This window comes from Euprymna scolopes, chromosome 7, assembly GCF_053919585.1.
Source record: "Euprymna scolopes isolate OS-2025 chromosome 7, ASM5391958v1, whole genome shotgun sequence".
NCBI lineage: Eukaryota > Metazoa > Mollusca > Cephalopoda > Sepiida > Sepiolidae > Euprymna > Euprymna scolopes.
Window position 1 is genome coordinate 99,380,203 of NC_136488.1, and position 25,351 is coordinate 99,405,553.

Below are 25,351 nucleotides of genomic sequence, written 5' to 3' on the forward strand. Positions count from 1 at the left end.
TGTTGCGAATATTTTTGTTGTTATTTCTGTGTCTGCGGCGCTTGTAGTTCTTGTTCCTGTAAATTGAGTGTAGTTCTTTTTGTTTCATGTCTGCAGCAGATGTATGTACTAATTTAATAGTTCTGGCCTCCAACCAGGACGTGTTTCAATGTGGAATTATCCCTTAAAGCGTTTCTTTTAACTTTAGAAGATACACACCTCTGTAGATTTTGGGTCAGAATCTTTCAGTCAATATTTTCAAAGTCGCACATGTAAGCCAGGGTCCATAGTCTCACATAGTATGAGTAGACTTTCGTCGAGGCTTTGCAAATTTGACATTTTTCCTATGAATTGTTTTTCTGAAGTGTGAAATGGTCGGTTAACGACTTTTTGTCACTTCATATTCGTTTGATATCTTCTGTGATAGTGGTTGCACCCATTCCTTTCTGGTGGTCTGTAAAGTTGTGAAAAATGTCAGAAACTTCATCCCCCACGTAATGAAGAAAGGTCACTTTCCTTTACTTGTTGTTGTCAATGTGTAGGGCAACAAATAGATTTTCCAGCCTGTCTATCCATTTCCTCCAACAAATGCTGGTTGTGTCCTGGTCAGTGTGTAGATTGCAAGCTGAGAAATTTAGTTAACCACCACTGGCCATCACTTAATTTCTTCCCAAAATTCTCTTCATCCTCGTCACCAGATGAAATATTGAAAGACCCTCGCTTGCAGATGTCAGGTTGCAAGAAAAGAGACCAGAACACAGATAGGTATTAACAACAGCCTGCTCGCCATATAACTAACTCACAAGCATTTATTTATCTATTTATATGTCCTCTTTGCGCATGTTTTAGGGTAGTTTAAGGGGTAGATAACTCTTTGCGATTTCTGTCTCTTTGATTGCAACATTACAAGTAGTAATATGGTATAGGTTTGTTTAAACGACATCACTGTCCCAGGCATTACCTCTCTCTTATGACCTAGTCTGGCAGAGCGTACCTGAAGAAGGTTAGAGGTTACATCAGCCGAAACACTGTTAAACCCAAGATGAAAACAGCAGTCCAAATAGCACAAATTACTGATCCTCATCTAAAAAAAGCAAATTTTATTGATCTCTGAATTTCCAGCTCAAATATGGATGATGCGATATTATTCGAAAATCTCTAATGCAAAATTAATATCATTATTGGATTACTTGTTGAATTATGCCCAAGAAGTGCTGTATTTGATTTTTGCATGAGATTTTGTTTCAAATTTGTATCCCTGCACGGAGAGACAGTGACCACATCTATTACTAATGGAGATTTGGTATTTGTTTTTCTAAAACTGAAAATCTACCATTCTATTCTATTATACTATCTTTTAATGCTCAATTCAGTTTACTATTTCAGACTAATGTACTAAACTCCTGCTGCCACCCTTGAACCACTTGTATATTTTTAATCATCGTCACATAGATGTCAGTGTTAATGTTACACATCCGCTGGATAAATGATGATTATTAACGTAATTTTTAAAGGAAAAAGGAAAATAAAAAAAGAAAATATCTAAATAATACTCCGCAAAAAATATATATATTCCCTAAATGAAAATGAAATAATATAAAAAAAAAAACTCACCCTGAAAAGTAATCATGACGTTACACATTGATGTGGGTATCTACATTTGTAACATAATATATGTAGTGTGAATCTGATGTGTAAATTTGGTAGTTATGAAGCTAAGAGACTGTAATTATTGTAATCCAGAATTTCCTTATTATAAAACTATAAACTATAATCTTTTAAATAAAAAATATATTTTGGGAGCCTGAAACCTATTCTTGTTTTTAGTTTTTTGTACAATATTACTACTAGTCAATATAGATCACCACTTATTACTACACACACACACATATATATATACACTTGTGCCCGATATTATTCATACCCCTCGGATCTTTGAGATTTCTATAAGAATATTGCTCAAACCAGAAGGTAGACAATATTAAAGGGATTTCAAACAATAAATCAAGCATAAGCATTTAATTTAAACTCAACAAATAAATAAATTATGCAAGTTTGAAACATTATACAAAGAAAAACAATAATGGCACTAGTTCAAAATTATTCATACCTCTCTTACTAATAGTCAATAGCATGCCATTTATTCTTAATAACTGCCTGTAACCGTTTGGGATATTTATCAACAAGGTTTTTACAAGCATCAACACTGATTTTTGACCATTCTTCAATGCAGTAGTTCTCCAAATCCCTCAAATTTCTAGGTTTCCGCTTTTTAACCTCAGTTTTCAATATGTGCCAGAGGTTTTCGATAGGGTTCAGGTCGGGACTCTGGCTAGGCCATTCCAAAACATTAATTTGATTATCCTCAAACCATTTCTTGACTATTTTGGCAGTATGTTTTGGATCATTATCCTGTTGAAGGACCCAGTTTGGTCCTAAATGGAGCTTCTCCGCATCCTGTCTAATGTTTTTCTGGAGTATCTCCAAATATTGCTCCTTCTTCATGGTTCCATCTATCTTGACCAAACTACCTGGACCACTAGCCGAAAAGGAGCCCCAAAACATTAGGCTACCACCACCATGTTTCACCGTGGGTATGGTGTTCTTTGGGTTTTAAGCTTCTCCTTTCTTCCTTCAAACGTAAGAAGCATCCATATGGCCAAACAATTCAATTTTTGTTTCGTCAGTCCACAAAATACTTGAGAAAACGGACTCTGGAGAATTCACATGGGTCCTAGCAAACTTTAGACGTGCTGCAAGGTGTTTTCCGGTGTGCAATGGAGTCCTTCTTGGTCTTCTTCCTTTCAGACCATTTTCATGCAGAGTCCTTTGCAATGTTTGCCTTGATATTTTTATGCCAGAAGACTCCAGATTTTCTAAAATGTCCTTATTAGTGGTGGTTGGATTTGAATTAACACTTCTTACAATATTCCTGGTGGCTCTAGCAGACAGTTTCCTTTTCCTTCCTCTACCAATCAAGTTGTTTGTTGTGTGGTGGCTCTGGAATTTTTTGATGATGCTCTGTACTGTTGCTGTAGGGACCTCAAATTTCTTGGAAATTGACTTGTAACCTAAACCATCCTTATGTGAATTCACAATTTTAGTCCTAAGATCATTACTAAGCTCTTTTTTCTTCCCCATTCTAATAATTTTTATTCTTTTATTGGTTTTCAGTTGATATCATTTTAATTTCTGAAAAATGCAAAAAACGAAATGAAATTAATCAAAGGTTGTATAAAAGCATTCAAAATAAGAATCAAACAGAAAACAAACAGTCAGAAACTCGATTAATACTGAAAAAATAAGGGGGTATGATTATTTTTGAACATTGCAGATGTTATAAATAGCTGTATATTTCTTTTATTACAAGTATCCCGAGATTTTAAAATGACGAAAATGATCAGAAGAGGTTTATTAAGAATATGTATCAATATGGACGTAAACAATAAATTCTTACAAAAGTTACACCTAATAAACTCAATTTTCAAGGGGGGTATGAATAATATCGGGCACAAGTGTATATATATATATATATATATATATATATAAGCAGACCGCCTGGCGTTGCCCTGTCATAAAATACGCTTAAATATGATATTTTAATTTATGCAAAATTCGTATTCATTATCAAAGAGCCAATTCTATATTGATTATTATATTGTACCTAATATATAGTAGTGGTTTCAAAAGTTTAAAAACAAATTATGACTTGTGTGCCATCAGATAGAATCAAAACCAAACCAGCTCTTTAGCATTATTCCCTACCATTTAAGCTAACGACATATAGATAATAAAACTTTAAAAATAAACGCAGTTAAGCTTATCAATACATACTTATGCATGGGTGGAGGATACAAATTACGTCGACTTATGTCTGCCAAGTTCAGTTTTTTCAAGGTTTACTACTTAGCAGCTATTTTTTCTGACTAAAAAAAATTTAAAAAGCAAATTGAATTTGTTCCACATGTTCGAATACTCCACATATCAGGTTCCAATTCTGTAGACCCAAAATTGAGAGAGTAATTTGGTAGAGACCGTTTCACACAAACAAACAATGTTATTTATATATTCATCATTCAGGAACAAAAAGATTTTAGATTATCAGATTGGCTGATGTTTTTTTTTCTTTGTGTGTGTGTGTGTGTGTGTGTGTGTGTGTGTGTGTGTGTGTGTGTGTGTGTGTGTGTGTGTGTGTGGAGGGGTGCACTTCGAGAAAATTAAACTCTGCACCAAATCTAGGAAATCCAAGTTTATAAAAAAATGTTTATGCATGGCTGATATAACAATTAATCACTTTGCGTGTAAGTATTGAAATGAAACACGGCTTTCTAGAAATTCTACATAAAAAAGAATATATCACTTCTCGAGGACTACTTAGAGTAGATTGGACAATTTAACTAGCACAAATGCAGATGAGAAATGGATTCCGTACATTAAGAAAGATAAGTAAATGAAATCGACGAAGGAAACAAAAAAAAAAAGAAAACTGGCTTTTGTTTTATTAAATAATTTTTTTTAAAACTAAGTTTAGCATATTTTGTCTTTTCTTTACACAACAACTTCCAAATACGAAACGGTGTATAATTAAAGTGTCAGTTATTTTTCACCCTTTTTTCTTTGATTGCCGCTAAATTGTATCTCATGCCATCAACTTGTACTTTTCTCGGGGAAACATGTTTTTCTTTCAGCTGCACCACTCTGCCAACCTAGTCATTAAATTGTGATTAACTTTCGTCGATTCTTCTGGGTATGATATTCCTCTTCTTTCATTATGCAAATAAGTCTTAAAATCACTCGCCCCGATCTAGCCATTTTCAATTTTTACTTTTGCAGAACTTGTATATGCAAATGAGCTCTACATTATATATCTATAGTAAATAAAAAAAGAAAAATTACGAAAACTATACAAAATGTCACATCTATTTGGGTGGCTTGCAAAATTCTCCTGAGTTTTATATAGCTGAAATTCAAACAGCCTTATATATTTATTTTGTCTTCTAAGAATGTGTGTTTACATAAATTCACACACCCATATACCAAATGAATAATAATTTTTATTGAATCATACCCTACGGGGTAACATGCGTTTGACTTTGTGGAAAACTTACTATGGTTTATGAAGAAAATTTAGTAAATTCTCAAAATTAGCTTATTAGATTGACAAATAATACATATTCAGTGCTTGCTTAAATTCAAATAATAAGTCTTGATGCAAGAAAATGTAGATCGTTATTATATATTTGAGCATCTTTAGAGTTTATGAGCGGTGAAGTGAAATTTATTTGTCCTTTGAATTATTTGAACCCGATGATTTTAGTAGTGGTTAGAGAATTTGTGACCGACTCACAAAGTCTTATTATTTTGAAACATATCTTATCAGATAGCTGTCCCCAAATAAATATAGTAGGTATTCATATTCTTTTGACGACGCCCAACTGAACGATTGTTTGATCATCTAGTACATTGTAGAAACTTTTGGTATTGAACACTGAGTTATTATGATAGTTTTTTCACTTGAAAATTGGTTTGTTGAAATATTAAAATACATGAAGACTTCTTTGCTAAACGAGACAAAATTATGAAGCAGCATTCACCCTAGGTAAGTTAAACTGGTTCCCGACAAAAGAGGAAGTTTTCAAGGAATATTTAATTAGTAGTGGTTACAGAACTTGTGACTAAATCACAAAAACATGAGTCTTGTTACTTTTAAAAAGACCTTATCAAGCTGCTCTCCTTAACTAAATTTAATATATAAACGGCTATATGTCTATCTGTCGGTCTGTTTGTTGGTCTCCATATTTTTAAACTCTATCTCCTCCAAAACTAAAAGCCGCAGAGCGACGCTAGGGGCCTCACATGATTGGATTTTTTACGGGCCGTTCTTTTATGGGTCTTTAGCCAATTAAAATTGTTTTTAAGGGGCAAAAAGAAGCTAAAATTGAAAAAATCGTTAAAGATTTTGTACATTCATCTTAGTTTATTTTTAATTTTTAATCAGTTTATATACGTGCTAACGTCACCAGCTTTGAATGCTATAGTTTCAGTTTCGATTCTAGCTGATGGCACCTAAATACTTTTTTTTTTTTACTTTTGAAATCTGAACAAATTAAAATATCATATTTAAGCGTATTTTACGCCAGGGCAAAGCCCACCCCGCTGGTATATTATACTAAGCTTTTCGCTCGTTTTTAACGGGCAAAAGTTACACTCCGTTGATTTAAAATTAATGCTTTATGCCAAATTGATGATTGAATATGGTTGTATATAAGTGCTGATTTTTGCATTGAATACTAATCCTTATTAATACCTAACTATGCATCAAACGGATTCCATAATACTTAGTTCGCGTCACCTCATCATAAGTAAGGTCCATACAAAATTTTAACCAGATAGACCTAGTAGTTTCTGAGAAAATGTAGAATGGACAGTCAGACAGACTGGGAAATATAACATATAAATTAGATGCAAAATTATTTATTTAAAAAAAAATGATACGTTGACGCACTATATATATATTTATAGTTATTTTTTCATTCATATGAAAATGCCTAATCAGAAAATATATTTTTCCATCTCTTTGATCCCTTGGCTAAGATAAAATTATAGTATCTAGTTTCAACACCATCAGCACTATTTGATGCCAGAACTTTCAAGTAATTATCTTTTTAAAAGTCAATCCTACTTTAAGTATTATCGTTTTTTTTTTTAAATTCTGTTCTTAATTGTATTAATGATTATCATAAAAGTACTATAAACGAAATTATTGCATATATGCAGTAGTATTTGTATTAATATAATATATATGCAATAATTTCATTTATAGTACCAATTATATTACTGTATATATGCAATAATTATACTAGTGTATATACGTAATAATTCCATTTATAGTACCAATTATAAATCTATATTACATAATATTGAATCGTTAGAATTCTTAAAAAGCAGTACCTGTGCAAATGAGCTATATTGAGTTTCAGCTGAGATAGTTTAAGAATATAATATTTTCCATTTGTAAAGAAGATGAGATAAAAAAAAAAATGTTCAAATTATATATCTGCTGGTCGACAATAACCAGCAAACCGATTGCTCGCTCACATATTGAATTGTGAAAACGTTGTAACCTTTACATTTAGAACTGGATGCCGAATTATTATGATATTTGTCGCCGACACAAAACAAAAATATGAAAGAACCTTTTACCTTAGGTGGGTTATGCTGACTTCCTCCTAATGAAGAAGATTCCAAGGAATATTAAATTCACAAGCGATCTCCAGTTGCAGGGAGATAATGATGTGAGGTTTTTACAATTCTTACAGGGGAGGCGTCGATATCCCCCTACATAGATTGGTATTTCCAAATAGTCCGCTATATGGCACTGATCAGGCTTTACCTCACTTAATTTCGGTGATCTAACAAAAAACGGTGTGTCACTGTGTTTAAAACAGTGATTAAAAAAAACAAAAACTCTGAAATCGTTTTTAACCGGATAACATGTTTGTTTCGATATTTCACTTAAATCAACAAAATAAGAGAAACAGTCATAATTTGGAATTTTTGAGATAAGGATTGATAATTTGTATTATTTGGATTATTCTTGAACTGCTGTTCTCATGCGAGAATTAACATTAAATTAACATTTAATGCTGAATCTAGTAAATTTTGCCAAACATGTTTTTATGCTTCAAAGTCTTCATATTTTCAAATACTCATGTTTATTTATGGTGTTTGGTTTGGTTGTTTTGTAGAGGAAAATTGATGTTTTTATTTTGGGCTTTGCAGGTTATGATTGAGTTTTGCAGAGGGAAAGGGGGGGGGGAACAATGACATCAATGGTTTGTGCATTTAAGGTCAGGAAGCGAGTATCTTCAGACAGTCTGATTTGATAGCACCAGGAACAGTAGTCTGCATAATCTAAAAAAAGAAGATCATAACGTAGTTTAATTAATAATTTTCAAAAGTTCGTTTATACACGTCCTTTCAATCATGGAACATCACTTGTTATTGCTGATAAGCAATCATTTGATGGCACATGTGAGAGTTCGTAGAGAGTGAATGATTCTTATTTTTAATAATGATGATAATGATTGGAGGGAGAACATTAACAAGAGGAAGAGTGCAGACAGTACTGGGACCTTGTTGAGGTTTTTTAACCCCCAAACCTCAGAGAATACCAATGATGGTACCCAGTCAGAAATCAATTGTAAGCGGCTGTTACGATAATGCAAAGTCCTTTGCAATGGTTATCAAAAGAGACGGAGAGCAGTGGAAATTTGGGGAGACATGTTGTCACTTCGACTTCAGGGAATACCACAAGTTATTGTCAATAATGTGAGAATTCCTAATGAGCAAATAATAATAATCTGGGAGACCTGTATTACGTAGCAGAGGTTCAGAACGGATGATATATAATATAAAGGGGTTTTGAAATGGCACCAACTGTTATGTTGCATACTGGGGTCTCTATAATCATCGTAGCTGTATAGCGAGCATATATATATATATATATATATAAACAGATATGTGTTTCTATAATGAGTCTCTGAGTGTTCACTTTCTGCGTGTGATTCTTCTAGAGCATTCTCTTTTCAATGCATACATAAATAAAAAGTTTATAGAAATCGTTGTCGGTTAGAACACCAACAAAAGCATATCCCAAAGTTTCTTTCCATGCGTCTCTTCCATGTGTCCTGAAATTGAAAGTGCTTCTCTCCGAATGTGAAAACGCTCAGACAGAAATTATATTTTTAAATATAATCATTTATTCTTTGCTGAGTTCTTTTCCAGAGTTGGCACTCTTTGTACAAGATTAAATTTTTTTAATCGCCCCTCCCCCCTTTCTGACTTCCATTGGGCGTCCGTTCATAAAAAAACCATCCGTCTTTAATGCGTTGCATATGGTAAAACTGATCTCCCCACATCTACATCTCAAAATCTATATTTTTATTATGTCATCACTATACATAGCCTAAAGATCCTTGCTGGGTATTTTGTCACGTATTTTTGCTGATATTATGGTTAGCTTAAATTCCATCTATCAAATTAACATCAAGTTAACATTTCTGACAACTATTAAATGTAAATATTTAAACTTCTCACATCCTTAAAATTTTTCTATTTAACAATATACTTTTACCAACCATAATAATCGACCATTATAATTTCATCATAATAATCGACCATTTTAATAGTTTCCGGTGTTTTCCAGTAGACTACTAACATAACACTTATTTTAACCCAGACTCCAGAGAACACCACCGGTAAATGCCAGTGAGCAATCGCTAATGATGACCTTTGTGATAACTCATAGTGAGTTGTTGTTGATGATGATGATCATCCTCATCATCTCACAAACTCCCACCACATACCTTTGGGTCGACTGATTCCACACAAAATAGTTGTGATGAGTGAATGAGGATAGGAAGGTAAGAGCATCAACCAGCACTGGAAGAATGCAGGTGTACTGGAACCTTGGAGAAACTTATTGTCTTTCAAACTCCAGGGGATACCAATAGTCATTGCCAGCAATAAATGAATGATAAGTGGCTGTTACGATTATGCAAAATCATTTGCAATGCTTGTACAAAGTGGCGGGGAATACTGGAAATATAGAGAGACTGGTTGTCACGCAGATTCCAGGTTATTGTCTGCTGGTTATTGCCAATAAGCAGTTATTGCTTATGACTTTTGTGAGAACTCTTAGTGAGTTGTTGTTGTTGTTAATAATAATAATAATAATGATAATAATAATAATAATGATAATAACGATTAAGATATCTTATGATTTGTGCTCCTTTCTCCCCACCCCACCCCGCCAAAAAGGCATCAATCTCGGCTGTGAAAGATCAAAGAGGGTGGAAAGACCAAGGGGAGAGCACTGACCAAACCTCAACTGGAAGAGAGTGGAGAATAGTGAGACATCAGGAAGACTTATTGCCATACGAATCCTAGTGAAAACCAATGGTTGTTGCCATGGTGAGCGATTGTTGTAATAACGCAAAGTCATTTGCAAAGGTTATCGAAAGAGGTGGAGAGTACTGAAAGTCTGGAGAGACTTGTCACACAGACTCCATGGAGCATCACTAGTCATCATCAGTAAGTAATTCCTGATGATGATCTTTGTGAGAACTGCTAGTGAGTTGTTAATAATAATAATAATAATAATAATACTAATAATAATAAATACTACTACTACTACTACTAATAATAATAATAATAATAATAATAAATAATAATAATAATGAAACAAACTATTTTCAGCTTTAATAGTTCACTCACCAAGTTGTACATAAAATAAGATTGTACTCATAACGGGGATTCTTTCAGTGAAACCTATTTCTTATTTCCGATATTAAAAAAATATATGAATCCTAATAATTTTCAATCCTTGAATTGAATAATCGTTCTCCTTCGGTTCGTTTATTTTTATAAGATATTGTGTAAAAGTTTCAGCGATAGATCAAATTTTAATAATCGAATCACCCGTATTTTTAAGCATAAAAGATGTATCACAGACATTCTGTTGGACATTTTGTTTCTTTTCTTTTTCCTTTTTATTTTACTTTTAAAGAATAAATAAAATCGTGCCATTTAATGCACAAGAGGTATTTCATTTTGAGGCTTGTCTTGCTGGTGGAGATATTTTGGTTGACAAGTGCGTGGTGCGCGGTGGATGGAGATGGGGAACACCAGCCGACATCACTTGTACACCTTCCTTAATCTGTGACCTTTATCGGATAATAATACACTGGGGAAATTTCTGAAGGAAAATATGGCAGGAAAATGTACATTTTATACGCGAAGAAACATGATATATAAATAACTAATATATATATATATATATATATATATATATATATATATATATATCGTTATTTATAAAGAAAGAGCGATATAGATAGATTTTAAGCCCCCTCTCTCCTCCTGGGGTAGAGCACTGTCTTATAATGATTTCACCAGTTGCTTAGTGTTAATGCGAAGTTCTCTGTTTGTTTGTTCATAAATAAACAAGCAAGTGCAGTACTGTAAAAGCAGTGGGCAAATGTCTATATAAATGGGCATTTGATGAGGTCGTTGGGTTACTGCTGACTATCAACTAGATGGTTGTAGTTTCAATCCCTGCCTAGGAACGGGTGCTAGTCTAGCCGCACTGATAAGCTGTGATACAGCGAAACAGTACTGCATGTGGATGACTATGCAGATATAGATATACACGTATATAAATAAACTAAATACACAGGTTGCAAAAAGAAAGTCTGCACTTGTAATTTTTTCAAAAACTGCAAATTTAAGCTAAATTTAAACAAATTATACCTCATTTGATCGGTCTTTTATTCCTCTATCATTTTATATGTTCATATTTGACTTTTAATTGAAATATTCTAGTGTTCACGTCAATTTAAAAAAATAACTTCAAATTGAGGAGGCAAAAAGAAAGTCCGCACAATGGAAAATTGTTATTTAAATGTAACTTTAAGACATTAATGCAACACAGATACAACAGGAACACAAAGAACTACAATATTTAGTAGTATAGCCCTTCTGCAATTTGACAATATGCAATCTTTTGAGAGTTCCTTGAATTAGACTGCGGCAATACTCCAGGGAAAGCGCATCCCACTTTTCTTAATTTTCGTCCAAAGTTCTTCCAAATTTGAAATTTTATCATTGCATAGCTGTTGCTGGATGTAATGCCATACATTTTCGATGATATGGAGGTCTGGAGATTGTGCAGGCCAATCCAAACACAGAATATCATGCTCTTCCAGGAACCTCTTGACATTGTCAGCTGTGTGAATGGGAACATTATCCTGGATGAAGATGGAATTATCATCCAAATTCCGATCAAAGTTAACATATGAATGTACTTTGTACTAATAATACCCCACACCAAAACTGAACCTCCACCACCTTGCAGCGTTGAAACTGAGCACCTAGGATTAAATTCTTTGTCTTTCCTCCGACGGACATACTACCTACTATCATTGCCTAGTCTATAGAACTTGCTTTCATCGCTAAAAAGCACTTTTGACCAATATGAAGTCATGATCTTCATTGCATCTGATGAAGTCCAGACGGCACTTTCGGTTTTTTACAAAAATCATTGGTTTGCATCTTGCAACATATCCTCGCAAATTAAATTCCTTTAATCTGTTCTTGACAGTAGAAAGAGAGCACTTTTTAACAAGATTGCACTGTTGTTGGATTTGGGGAGCTGTTTTAAATCTGTTTCTTAGGCTGCAGATCTCTATTGCATTATCTTCCTTGTTAGAAGTAACTCTAATACGACCAGATTTATACGCATCACGGGCATTGCCAGTGTTTTGGTGCTTTTGCACAGTCTTTCGTACCGTTTTCTTATCACATTTCAATCTGTGGCCGATTTCTCCATTGGATAAGCGAGAAAGGTGGAGATTAATGAGCTCTTGACGATCACCAAGAGAAAGTCGTGGCATATGGAATAAATGTTACGGTGTATCACCTGGAACAACCACAATTACAATTGGTCCTGAATGACCTTAAACTATATTCGATGGTGAGGCCTCACCTTGTGGGCCTTGGGGAGTGTGGAGCCACCCTTTAATTGCCATTGCTCCCAGGGCCACTCTGACCCGGAGTGGTAGTACCTGTTAGGATCCCAACTATGGGTTAAATAGAATCTGACTTAAAAAAAAAAATATACTCCATTAAAAATCGTTCCTCAAAATAACTAGATTCGGCATTAAATAACCTGAAAAAGATTGATATGCCGTAAAACAAAATCAACCAACCAACCAACAATTACAATTAGAGATGCTTTGTTGCCTGTTGGTGGATATTTTAAACTGATTTAGGGGCGATAGTTTAAGTTGGTTTTAAGTGAATTTGTTGCTGCGGACTTTCTTTTTGCCTCCTCCATTTGAAGTTATTTTTTTAAATTGACGTGAGCACTAAAATATTTCAATTAAAAGTCAAATATGAACAGGTAAAATTATAGACAAATAAAAGGTAAATCAAACGAGGTATAGGTTTTAAACAGTTACATTCAATTTAGTTTAAATTTGCAGTTTTTGAAAAAATTACAAGTGCTGATTTGCTTTTCGCCGGCACTGTGTGTGTGTATGTATATATATATATGTATGTATGTATATATATATATATATATAGACATAGATATTTACATACACACACATATATATATATTTATATATATATATATAGAGAGAGAGAGATGCGCGTATTATTATATGCACATATATATATATATATATATATATATATATATATACACGTATATACTGTATATATAGAGATAAACACGTATATATACAAGTATATGTATACGTTTATGACTAAATATATACACGTATTTATAGAGATATTTCAAGGTTATGAGCGCTTTTTGAAGCATGAAAACAATATATTTTTTTTTTAATATTTTATTTTTATATTTCACGCGGTCCTCCGCTTTTGTTCACAAAAAAGTATAGCTTTAAGTGTAAACTTTACTATTAAACCGGTTAAAATATTTATTAATATTATTATTATTTATGTACACACACACATATATATATATATATAATATGGGTCTATAATATGCTTTTGTGGTGTGTATATGTATATTTCTGTATGTAACATTATGTATATTATATTTAGTATATGTGTGTATGTATGCATGATACGATATGTATATACGCATGTATGTTATAGGTAATATGTGCATATGAATGTATATCTATGGTATTGTGTATTATACTAATATGTGAATATGTTTGCGTAATATATGCATGTGTGTGTGTACGTAATACATATATGTGTGTATATATGTGTCTGATGCATGTGTATGTATGTACATATATATGTGTGTGCGTGTGGTTAGGTAATATATGCAAATGTGGGTATAATATATATATGTTAGTGTGTGTGTCTTTGTGATGCCTTTCATGCTCATGTATGTTTATATATATATATATATATATGTGTGTGTGTGTTTGAGTGCGTGCGTGTGTGCATATATATGTATATGTGTGTATGCGTATATGTATGTTTATGCATATGATTATTTATCTGTGCATGTACAATGTGTGTATGTGTGTGTATATATATATATATATATATACACACGTTATTATTTATTATACATATTGAAATCAATTGCGTCTCGTTTTTTTTTTGTTTTTTTTTTTGCCGGTTGAAATGAACGCAAATGCGTTGCAAAAATTTAAAAAAAAAGAAAAAAAATATATAAAATATTCTTCTTCCACAAACGGTACAAATAATTTGCGTAAACTCTTTCAAACATTGGTGCCAGAAATGAACGCTATACAAATTTACATTTTTTTTTTTTCAACGTCTTTCATTTTCATTTTGATACTTTTTTGTGAACAAGAGTGATGGACTGCTTGAAATATACAAAATAAAATATTGAATACAAAAAAAAAACAACAACATCGCTTTCATGCTTCTTTGAACCCTCATGACCTTGGAATTATTATTCTAGAAGAATATGTGGATTTTTTTAAAAATGTTATATCTATAAAAGTGAAGGTGTCTGTCTGTGTGTGTACATTTTCCTACGCAATAACTCTGTCAATTTTCAGTCTACAGACTCAAAATTTGATATACAAGGTACTGAGATTTGGGAAAATCTTTGTGCTCGGTTTCGGCCAGAAATTTGGCTGTTAAGGGGTCAAAGTTCAACGATTTGACCTTTGGGAAACACTAGTGTATATATATATATATATATATATATATATATATATATATATATATACACATATATATAGAGAGAAAGAGAGGCAGACAGATTATTACATTTAAAGAAACTATTATGACATGCAAAATTCAAGTGCTCTAGACTGGTATGTCATTATTTGCAATAATTTTAATATGCTATAAGATACTTTCTTACATCTTCTTTTGCTGTTTAGTGATAGGGTGACTCAACCTCCCCCTTTTTGTGAATGTGTTGAATTAACCTTATTTTAAAACGTGCGTGCTTGGAGTACTTTTCTATTTTGAAGAAATAGTTTTGTTCTGCTTTTTTATTTAATTAGTTTAGTTTAATTTGTTTTTCTAAAAAGTAAAGTTGGATCTGTGTATACAATCGTTTGCTCTTTTGCTTCTACATTTAAACAGGTTGTGGTGAGTCTTGAAAGTTTAAAATTTCAGATTTTTCGTTCCGACGTAATCTACACAGGTCATCTAAATTTCTACAGGTACTGGCATGTCCACTCGATTATTGGCGAGCGTCCACTTTCTTTAAACACCCAGTACTGTTCACTAACGCTGTTTCATATATATATATATATATATATATATATATATATATATGTGTTAAAATGTGAACGATATTTCTTGCGATTGAAATTGGCCATGAGGTTTGTAATGGAGTCAGAGATGGCTTTGTGGCCGGGTTCAAATCTCCCAACGGGTAGTAATCGTATCACCTTGCACTGATGATACCGGAAGGATGAAACACTAGTATATATATATATATATATATATATATATATATATATATGTATTTAATATCTACAGATACTAGTGTTTCATCCTTTCGAGAATTATCAGTGCACGCTGATATGATTACTACTGGTCGGGAGATGGGAACCCGGCAACAAAGCCATCTTTGACTCCATTACAAACCTCACGTCCAATTTCGACCCCCAAAAATATCGTTGAAATTTTAACATTTATATTTTTAAATGTCGTAACATCCGGCCATAGTGATCTAATGATTATAACATCATGATCTACGCATGCGAGCCTAGAAGACCTACTTTCTATTTCACCTTTAATGTGCTCAACAATAAGAACCAAGTTTCTTATATATATAATTACATTTAAAGAAACTACTATATTGCATACAGGATCCAAGTGCTTTGGGCTGTGTATATCATCATTGTATATCTGCATGATTTGAATATTATATAACACACTCTCTTCATAACTAATTTGTTTAAAATGAAATGATGTTATTCCATAGTGCATAAAAAATGACTAAGAAGAAATGTTTCAGATTATAAAGCATTTATCCCCAAAGTCTTTCATTGTAACTGATTCTGACATACGAATCATATTTCTTAATTTTTGTTATAGGGCAATTTCTATTATTTATTTTTATTCTTTGATTTGTTTAAAAATATTTTAGCCATATTTATTCTCTTATAATGTTCCTATTTTCTATCTTCCCGATGTGGGTGAAGTTAGATACAATTTTTAAAGTAAGGAAAATCCAGTTTCTCAAAGAAGGAACATTCTAGATTGGAACAAAAATAAAAATTGTGTCAGTCTAGAAGGGTTTCTTCACTGAGTACAAAAAAAAGATGAATTGTAACGGATTCTACACTTCTCTCCTAGCCAAAAGGCAAAGTGTTTGATTCTGGGATTAAAAGAAAAGAAAAAATTCCAGAAAATATATAGGCCGAACTACAATCTATATTTTTCAGATTATTTTGATATACTGTTATCATTTTGGATGCTATTCCGATAAAGTTTCGTGTGATGATGTAACCGCTGACCTTGTTCAAGCATAACTTGCCAAACTCAAGAATTTGTACGACATTTTGAATGGAACTCTGTATTCAATCCAGGGAAGTCGCTTGTTCTCATTCGATCAGCTATGACTGGATTGATGTCTTTAAGTATTCTTAGTATTTCCGCTACTGAAGTTTGAACCCTTAACTTCCAAAACTCTGCCCGTTTTTTAAATGTAAATCGCCAAAGCGACTTGATGCCAAGAGCTAAATTAAGTACCACTTCAAGATCAAAAAGTAGTCCAAGTACATTTTAGATGGATAGATTCTGATCTAGAAAACAGCAATTTTTTCCCCTTAGTCAGAAATATCGCCCATGAAATGTCAGGACTAAAGGACAAAATATGGAAGCGGGAGTTAATGATTTTATTGAGCACATGCACCGATTGCACTAATGTTAAATTGCATTGTTAAATAATAATTAGATGAAAATAGTAGTTCAAATTATCAATCCTTGTCTAAAAAATATCGAAACATAATGCAAAAATATAGGTAAAATAAATCAAAGTAAAGAAGCCTGAAGAATTCAAGACAATGAAATATGATAATATATAAGTTAGGTATCTATATATGTTTATATATTTGTATGTACACCATTCACTCTCAAATTAAGTAATTGAGCCTTATAAATTTTGGAGCACAACTGATGGTCACAAGGGGTTCGAATGTGCGTTATACTCAGTTTTATTTAATTTATAATGGTGGTCAAAGTGTTTTATGAAAATTAAGATTTCTCCAATAAATATTCTTCATATTTTAGTTTCTTTTCGATATTTTAAAGAATTTTTAAGCAATACAAGATAAGCACATAGTCATTAGTAGTAGTCCTTGTTTTGATTCTCAGGTATATATCCATTGATATCTTATATGTTTTTATGTAGAGTGATGTGGTTCTCGGTTGATTAATTGTGTCTAATTGTGTCGGATATATACTCGAAATGAAAAGAATATGCTGTTGTCATAAACCATAGTCATTAGACACCAATTAAATAGGATTCTTTGAATTTCAGTTAAGATTCCTAAACTTAAGCCTTAAATTTCAAACATTTTGTACAATTAAATGTAATGAATGTGAAATAACGATTGTAAACATTATATAACAGATCTTGATTGCAGTCTTTGTAAATGGACACTAAATTTGTGAAAAAATTGTCCGAGAACTGATTTTACCCGTTTTGTGATGGAGATTATTCTAGTTCATACATAATTGTGTGTGAGAAAAACAAATGGATGCATAAAAGTGAAATAGTTGTATAAAAATAAAAAAAAAACGTGCTTAAAAAAAAACTCTTTCACAAAATACAAGCAAGATTAAAAACAAGGCTGTTATCTTTGATTGTACTGAGATTTCTGTAAACATTGTTACAAATTCAAGCTTAATTTTCAAAAAATGAAAACAAATCCCCAAATTTTCAATAAAAATGCCAAGTACATCTGAAGAACTGTCGTACTGAGCTATTTTTCTGCTATTGACAGAGCACAAATTTGATTCTGAAATTTATTAGGTGGCGATTTCTTCTCCTCTATACAGCCCTTTTCTCACAGAAAACACGTTGCTAGTCTCTCTCTACTCTATCATTATTTCTATAGAAGGTTCTAGATTGAGCCCCAGTCCTTGGTTCTTCTCTGTAAGACATTCATAGTAAGAGCTCTTTCTTCTACCACATTAGGAAAAGACTTTCCATTCTCTCTTCAGGCGGAATTTCTATGGGCAGAACTTCTTTACAAGAGCTTCTCGCCACTGGAACACATTATTGCACAACTGCTTCCCTGCTGATTATAACTTAATTGTCTTCAAATTCAGTGTTCACCTATTTTTTACCTAAGTAATCAAATGCAGTTTATACGATTGATCAATGTTAGTGATCTCATAGCGTTCCTCATCTTTCTGCTGATAATCATTCCGTCTCATTAACTCTCATCCTCGAGTTGATCCGGGCCTTGATAAAGTTATCTTGTGAGATTTTGAAAGTTGGTTGTAAATAGCATTTCAGTTGACACATCAAATTTTGATTTGATAAATGAATTTCCAGTTGCTATTGTTATATCTTGTTATCAGCACTATAAGAACGTGGTTGATAACTCCAACTGAAAACCTGAATGGGCCTGGTTTGAATCCGGTTCATTCCATCGAATCACTTTCATGACACGTGGACTTGTCTGAAGAGAAAGTAAATAACATAACGTGTTTCAGCATTCATTTCTTTTTTTGCGGACTGTTATTCTCATCTTTATAGTTGCTGTTGTTGTTTCACCACGTTCTGGCCAACTCATCCTCTGGCCTTCACCAAGTGGCTAAATGCAATGGGATAGGAATGCTGAGTCCTGTAATTACTGCTTTCCATAGTTGTTGTCTCAGCATGTTTTGGCCAACTATTTCTCTAACCTGCTTTGGATTGAAACTGCTATCTTCAGACAATGCTCATCTGGAACCACAGAGACTCAACACATCTATCCACTGTGCCACGGGCCATGAAGGGCGATCACGGATGGATTTTATGGTCTTATAAATCCAATTTTGTGTTCTTAGTTGATCTTCCATTGACGGATCCATACTAAATCGTATTATATATTATACTCAGTTTTATTTTTTGGAATCCTATGAGATGAGGGTTCATAATTTGTGTATTTGTGTGTATTGGATTGAGGTGTTGAGTCTCCAAAGTTGCAAATGAGTATTGTCTGAAGATAAATTTCAATTCTACCCAAAGCAGGCTGGAGGATTAGTTGGCCAAAACATGGTGAGACAACAACAACTATGGAAGGCAGTAATTACTGGGGATAGAGTTACAAGACTCAGCATTCCTATCCCGTCACAGTTAACCACCTAAAGAAGGCCAGGGGATGATTTAGCCGAAATGTAGTGAAACAGCAACAAAACTATAAAGATTAGGCTAACAGTTCGCAAAAAAATGAATACACAAATTATGAAGCCTTCCCAGAACTGCTAGACTTTGGAACTCCCTTCCAGGTTCCTGCTTTCCTAACTGTACTGACATGCAGAAGTTAAAATGTAATGTGAACAGACATCTTGCTGCTCAACTCCCTACATAGTATCACTGCAACGTATGGCCTCGATAGTAGCCCCTTACATCAAAGTGGCACTATGCCTTGTTTGGAGCAAAAATGGAATAATAATAAAAAATGATCGCAAAGGATTCCAAAAACTTAAAATAAAAAATAATATATATAACATATTTCATTATAGTTTACTTTTTAAATTATATAATATCGTCCTCCACAGCTGACCTTCTTCAGGTGACTAACTGCGATGAGTAGTATGGAAAAAATTTTCAATTATGATGACAAAAAAAAATCCAAATTGGCAAGGGGAATAACTCATAATTTTTATTTTTTATTTTATTTTTTTTACATGGGGGTCACCACTTATCAAAGCCTGAAGACCACTCAGGGATAAGGGTTATTGCGTGTACAGTAATCAAGGAGATAGTATTGTAGTAATCATTAGTATTGAGGGTTTTGATAGAGAGTCTTACTAAAGGGGGCGGTTTGTCAGGAGTTTGTTTATGTTGGACTTGAAGACATCCAAGTTGTAGTCAGTTGGGAAACAGGCAAGCGGCAGAGAGTTCCACTGGTGTGCAGTTCTAAGAAAGAAGCTTTTCTCATGGAATCTACGTTCGGATTTAGGCACAGATAAAGAGTGGGGAAAATTATTGACAGTAGTTTTAGCCAGACGGGTGTTTCTCAATAGTAAAACAAACAAAAACAAAAATAAGAAAATTGTTCATCTCTTACATTCTTTATATATATATATATATATATATATATATATATATATATATATATATATATATAATGTTGTTATAATTATTGATATCTCCAAATATTGGAGAGGAAAAAATCTAAATTTTGTTTATTTTTCAATGACGTGCTTTTATTTATTTATTTTTTCTCAAATCTAGGCAGTCCTGCTGAGAAGGCTGGTATCAAGATGGGCCACATTCTTGTTTCTGTGAATAATGTAAATGTTTTGGAGTCATCTCACGAGGAGATTATTAGGCTCATTCAACAATGTAAGTACTTTGCAGTTTATCTTCACTTTATATCTTATTCTTTTTCCGTCTTCTATAAACCTAGTATACATCCTCCATCAGAATTAAAAATAAATTACCTTCATCCCATCCATCCCAAACACGGCATATTACCACTAAGATGTAAGGGGTTACTGTGATTAGTGGCATCCTAAATGAAAATTTGTGCAAGAAGGTGTTTGTTCACATTACATCAAAATTTCTGCATCTGGATACAGTCAGAGAAACAGAGGGCAAGAAACTAATTCGAAAAACAAGCAGTTCTATGAAAGAAGCTACTAGAATAAAAAGTTTGCCACTGGAGAACTATTCAGTGAAGGGTGGGATTTTGCTGTTAGTCGAGTTAGCCAAGAGTACCTCCGTGTATCCATATTTCAATTTTGTTTTTATATCATCTTCTTCCTAACATGTAAAAATCATGTAAACTTTCTGTCAAAAAATTCTGAGAAAAAAGTATGCTTCGCCAAAGTTCACACTAACTCTCGTATAAAATAACGTCTCAATTTGTAATGTAAAAAGAAAAAAATAAGAAAGAAAGAAAACATCTTAAACTAAAAAGTTTTAAAAACAGAAAAATGTATTTTATATGAATACTAGCCTAGATGCCTGGCATTGCCCGGGTTTTTGGAGGTGTGTGTTGATAAAAAAAAACAAAAAAAATGGTAGTTAGCAGGCTTGAACCTGTTCCGCGAAGGAGGAAAAGAACATAAAAAAACGTGACGTCTTTGCTGTTGCGCCCATCGCTAAACCGGAAATGACGAATGTTTAAATTAAGGCTAGCAAATCGAAAAGAGGGGATGACTTGCAAAAATATCAGCGACAAAAGCAACCCCTCCCTGTAAAAATGTGGCCAATTGAGGGTGAATGAATTTTTTTTAGTCAATATTTCGATATGTCGTCCGAAGGGTCGAGCTTCAAAACGACGCTGATCTCGTGAAACTCTGTCGCCTCTGTCAAAAGTTTTATACATACATACATACATACATTTAAACAGAAAGTGAGATTTATATTATAGATTAGTGTGAAAACTGGAGGAGTATAATTATTTACTTACGGCTAGCATTATTATAAAAAATCAGAAAACGGTTTACTTCTAACTTAGAAGCATAACCTGATAAAAAATAAATGTTTACAAAACAAATTTGAATGTAATGCTTTCTTGGTAGTGCCAGGTCGGGACAGCTATTGGTGTATATATTTGAATGTAGATACATTTATAACATACTTAATAGATTCTTTTAGCCAAATTCTGATTTTTCTTGCCATGTCTCCTCAGATCCAATGAGGATATCCTATGAATTATTCTTCTCCATAAATCTTTTCTTCTGTGCAGTACATTGACAACCTTCCATTAAGTCTTCCCTTCACAGCCTTTAAATCACAATTTGGGGTGAACGGTCTGTTTAAGTTAGGAGAATAAAAAGTTGAGGGGAGGGTTAACTTTGAATAGAGAAATAGAGAATAAAATGGAGAGGCTTCCTTCAACACTGTTTTGCTGCAAAGACTTTTTGTTTATTAAATGACACTTTTAAAACTACATTTATTTCATATTTTTATCATATGAAGTCTTGTTTATTATTTATTTTGCTACCATAATTGTCCCCTTTGATTTATGAGACCTTTTAAAAAGGCATTCATCTTAATTTATGGTTTCAAATAAGGCTATTATTTCATTACTAACAGACTAGATCTGGCGTTTCCTGGGATTATCTTATTGCAGTCAATGAAAACTCTTGTGCTATAAAAAATGACGATAATCTCTATATAAATGGTTTCTTGGCTAAGTGGTTCCAGTATCCTCATCTGATATAAGCGGACGAATGAGAATAACACTTTCTGCATTTGGTCATTTTATATGGAGCGGCAAGGACATATCAGCATCGCTGAAGTTAAAACTTTGCAATGCATTGATGTATATGCAAATTAAACACTAACTATACAGTTCAGAGCATGAAAAAATCCCAATGTCTTGGAAATTAAATATTTAAAAACTACTAGCGGAACCAGTAGAAATTCCATACTGGGCATCCTGTAGATGAAGACCATGCGATATTATTGTAGCCCTTTGTTAGAACTGTAATAGTATTTATCTAAGTAATCTGGTTAATGTAGTATCAGAATATATATATAGTTATTATGGTTTATCCCCAATATCTTTATAAGGATCTTTGACATATTTATATTGTATGGACACCCAGCGCGAATGGAAGCCCCACAATATCATTATACCATCTTTAGACAAGACAGATACTACGCTAAGATCCTAGGCAGAAGACCAAGAAGATATATTTAAGTTTCACATACAGCCCAAAGGCGACATCATTTATTTTTATTTAATTTTTTACATTGCGTCTTCGTTGATCTAGAAAATCTATTCAATAAAAAGGAGAATAGAAGATGATAATATCCTACAAACATTATATTAGTGTATTTGTATAGTAATTTAATGTTAGTGATTGTTTATCAGTTTTTATCCTCCTTTTTAATAAATAATTTATAATCCAGAAACCATGACACACATACGTACGTATGGTAAAGGTAATGCGGTATAAATATATACATTCTTGGAGTAACTTTACAAGATAAAGAAATGCAAATATCAGAAAGAGATTTATTATTAACAGATCGATCAATAATGTTATTCAAAGAAAAAAAGAGATTAGCATAGCTTGGACATGTTTCTCTGCTACCACAATCCAGATATATAAAGAAAACATAAAAAAAAAACGCCATTCCAGAAAATTCAAGAGGACAACCACCAAAAAAAAAAATGGACTGATAAGATAATGGTTACCACTAACTTACCTTTTCTGACAGCTGAAAAACTGGTACAAGATTGTCACAAGTGACGAAATTTTGTTTTCAAGCATGTAGCAAAGCTCAAGCGAGACATGTCTTAGAAAAAATATAGAAATACAAATTCAAATGCTATCTGGACTTTGAGATAGCATTTGACTTTGTATTTCTATATTTTGAGATAGTGTTATTGTTGGGTTATGGATTGATGTAGTGTAAACACTTTTCCTGGATTCATTTTTAAATTGGAGGGTAAATCGGGAAACTTTGATTCTAGCAACTTTTATCCCAAGCACACGTGTTGAAGAATAGGTTATTATCAAAATAAAGAATCACAGTCTGTCAATACAAAAGTAATTAATTTTTATTGACAACTTATACAAAATAAACTGCTGACAAGGAATGAGAACTCCAAGAGGTCAAGAACGTTCTAGATGAAAAAAGGTGTCTTACCTGTAAGGAGAAATTGATTGTGCATGTTTATTTTGGCTGGTGCTGATGAATTTAAGGTGTAGAGAGTTTATGTAAAAACCGTGTATATGTATTCATTTAACAATGTGTTTATACTCTCGCTATGTGTGGTAGTTTGCGAAACTCTTGCATTATGTGTGTACTACTTTCAGAGGACCTTTGGTACAAAGATCTCACAGAAGAAACGCTCCTAGTCTTTCTCTTCTATTAATTTAATATTGTTAATTTCGTAATTGTAGATTTAATTTAATATTTTTAATTTCGTGGAGAGTGTCCCTATAATACTAAACATGGAAAGTACTCGACTTAGCTTCACTCTCTGACTTATTTTTCAGACATCCACAGCATGAACTCTACTTAGTGAGAGCGAGTTCATATACACATTGCTAAATGAATACGTACACACAGTTCGAACATACACTCCCCATCTAACTCACTACAAAGAATTTTCCGTTCATTCAAACGGAATTTTCATGAATACAGTTTCTTTCCACGAACATCCCAGTATTTGGCAGCTCCAATCTCTGGTAGCTCCTCGTAAAACATTCTCAGCAAGAGGTTGTATTACCACAACTGAAAAAAAATTTTTTTATTTCTTTCACAGTTTTTCTAGCATCAACCAGAATTTCCATGAACATAGTTTCTTATCAAGAACTTCTCATCTGTGGAACACATTACTAGTGGATTCCTTCCCTAAAGATTACAACATGTCAACGAGTACTTGTCATAATCCATCCTTATAAATAAACTACCTTCGTTCATTTCGCTAACCATCTTCAATCCTCTAAAATATTTTTCATCCCCCACTGACGATCAATCCATCTCATTAATCTTTATCCTCAAGTGACTGTTGGACTGGGTAAGCGGAAAGGAAAGAAAGGCAGACAACTATAGTATTTTATGCATATAGATATTTTCGTTGCTCACGTGACAATTTCAACATCTGCTCCATGTTTGATGCTATGGCGTCTGCAGCTTAATTTTCCTTAAGGTTCGGTTGGCCTTTCATCTCGTTTTAAATCAGAATGTTCAATGTCGGCTCGAATGTCGCTATCAAAAATTGCATAGGTATATTCGTCTGTAGCATTGATCAAAGTCTTTTCAAGTTCCAAACATGCATGAATATAATCGATTTCGTATGAAATGAAAATAAAAAGATAAAACAAAACTTAATTTCAAAGTTTTCATTCTGAATTTAAAAATCAATACATATATTTGTTTTATTATTTATTTTATATTTGTTTTATATTGTTTAGAAATTAGATTGAAATGTTATGTATTGAACATTAGATATGATTTTTTTTTTCAAAACATTGGGAGGGAAGATCAAACAATGAGCGTTTCTTATATACAATTATATTGCATGGCAATTTTATTGAGTCACTAACGTCCCACCTCCACCCCTCCGAAAATATTTGTTTTATATAATATTGTTTAGAAATTAGATTGAAATGTTATGTATTAAACCTTGAATATGAATTGTTGGCAACTGCGCACTTCAGATTGCCATAGAGTAAGATGGTGTGTATGACATCT

General features: G+C 32.9%; 1 protein-coding gene across 3 annotated transcripts in view; it reads left to right on the top strand.

Annotated features, from left to right (window-relative positions):
• LOC145279856 (uncharacterized) overlaps positions 1-25,351 on the top strand; it is a 1,383,997-nt gene that overhangs the window by 655,764 nt on the left and 702,882 nt on the right. For all 3 annotated transcript variants that reach the window (XM_080131300.1, XM_080131301.1, XM_080131302.1), the window contains one exon: positions 20,424-20,530. In XM_080131300.1, coding sequence (XP_079987426.1) covers positions 20,424-20,530 — 107 coding nt within the window. The remainder of the gene's footprint in view (positions 1-20,423; positions 20,531-25,351) is intronic.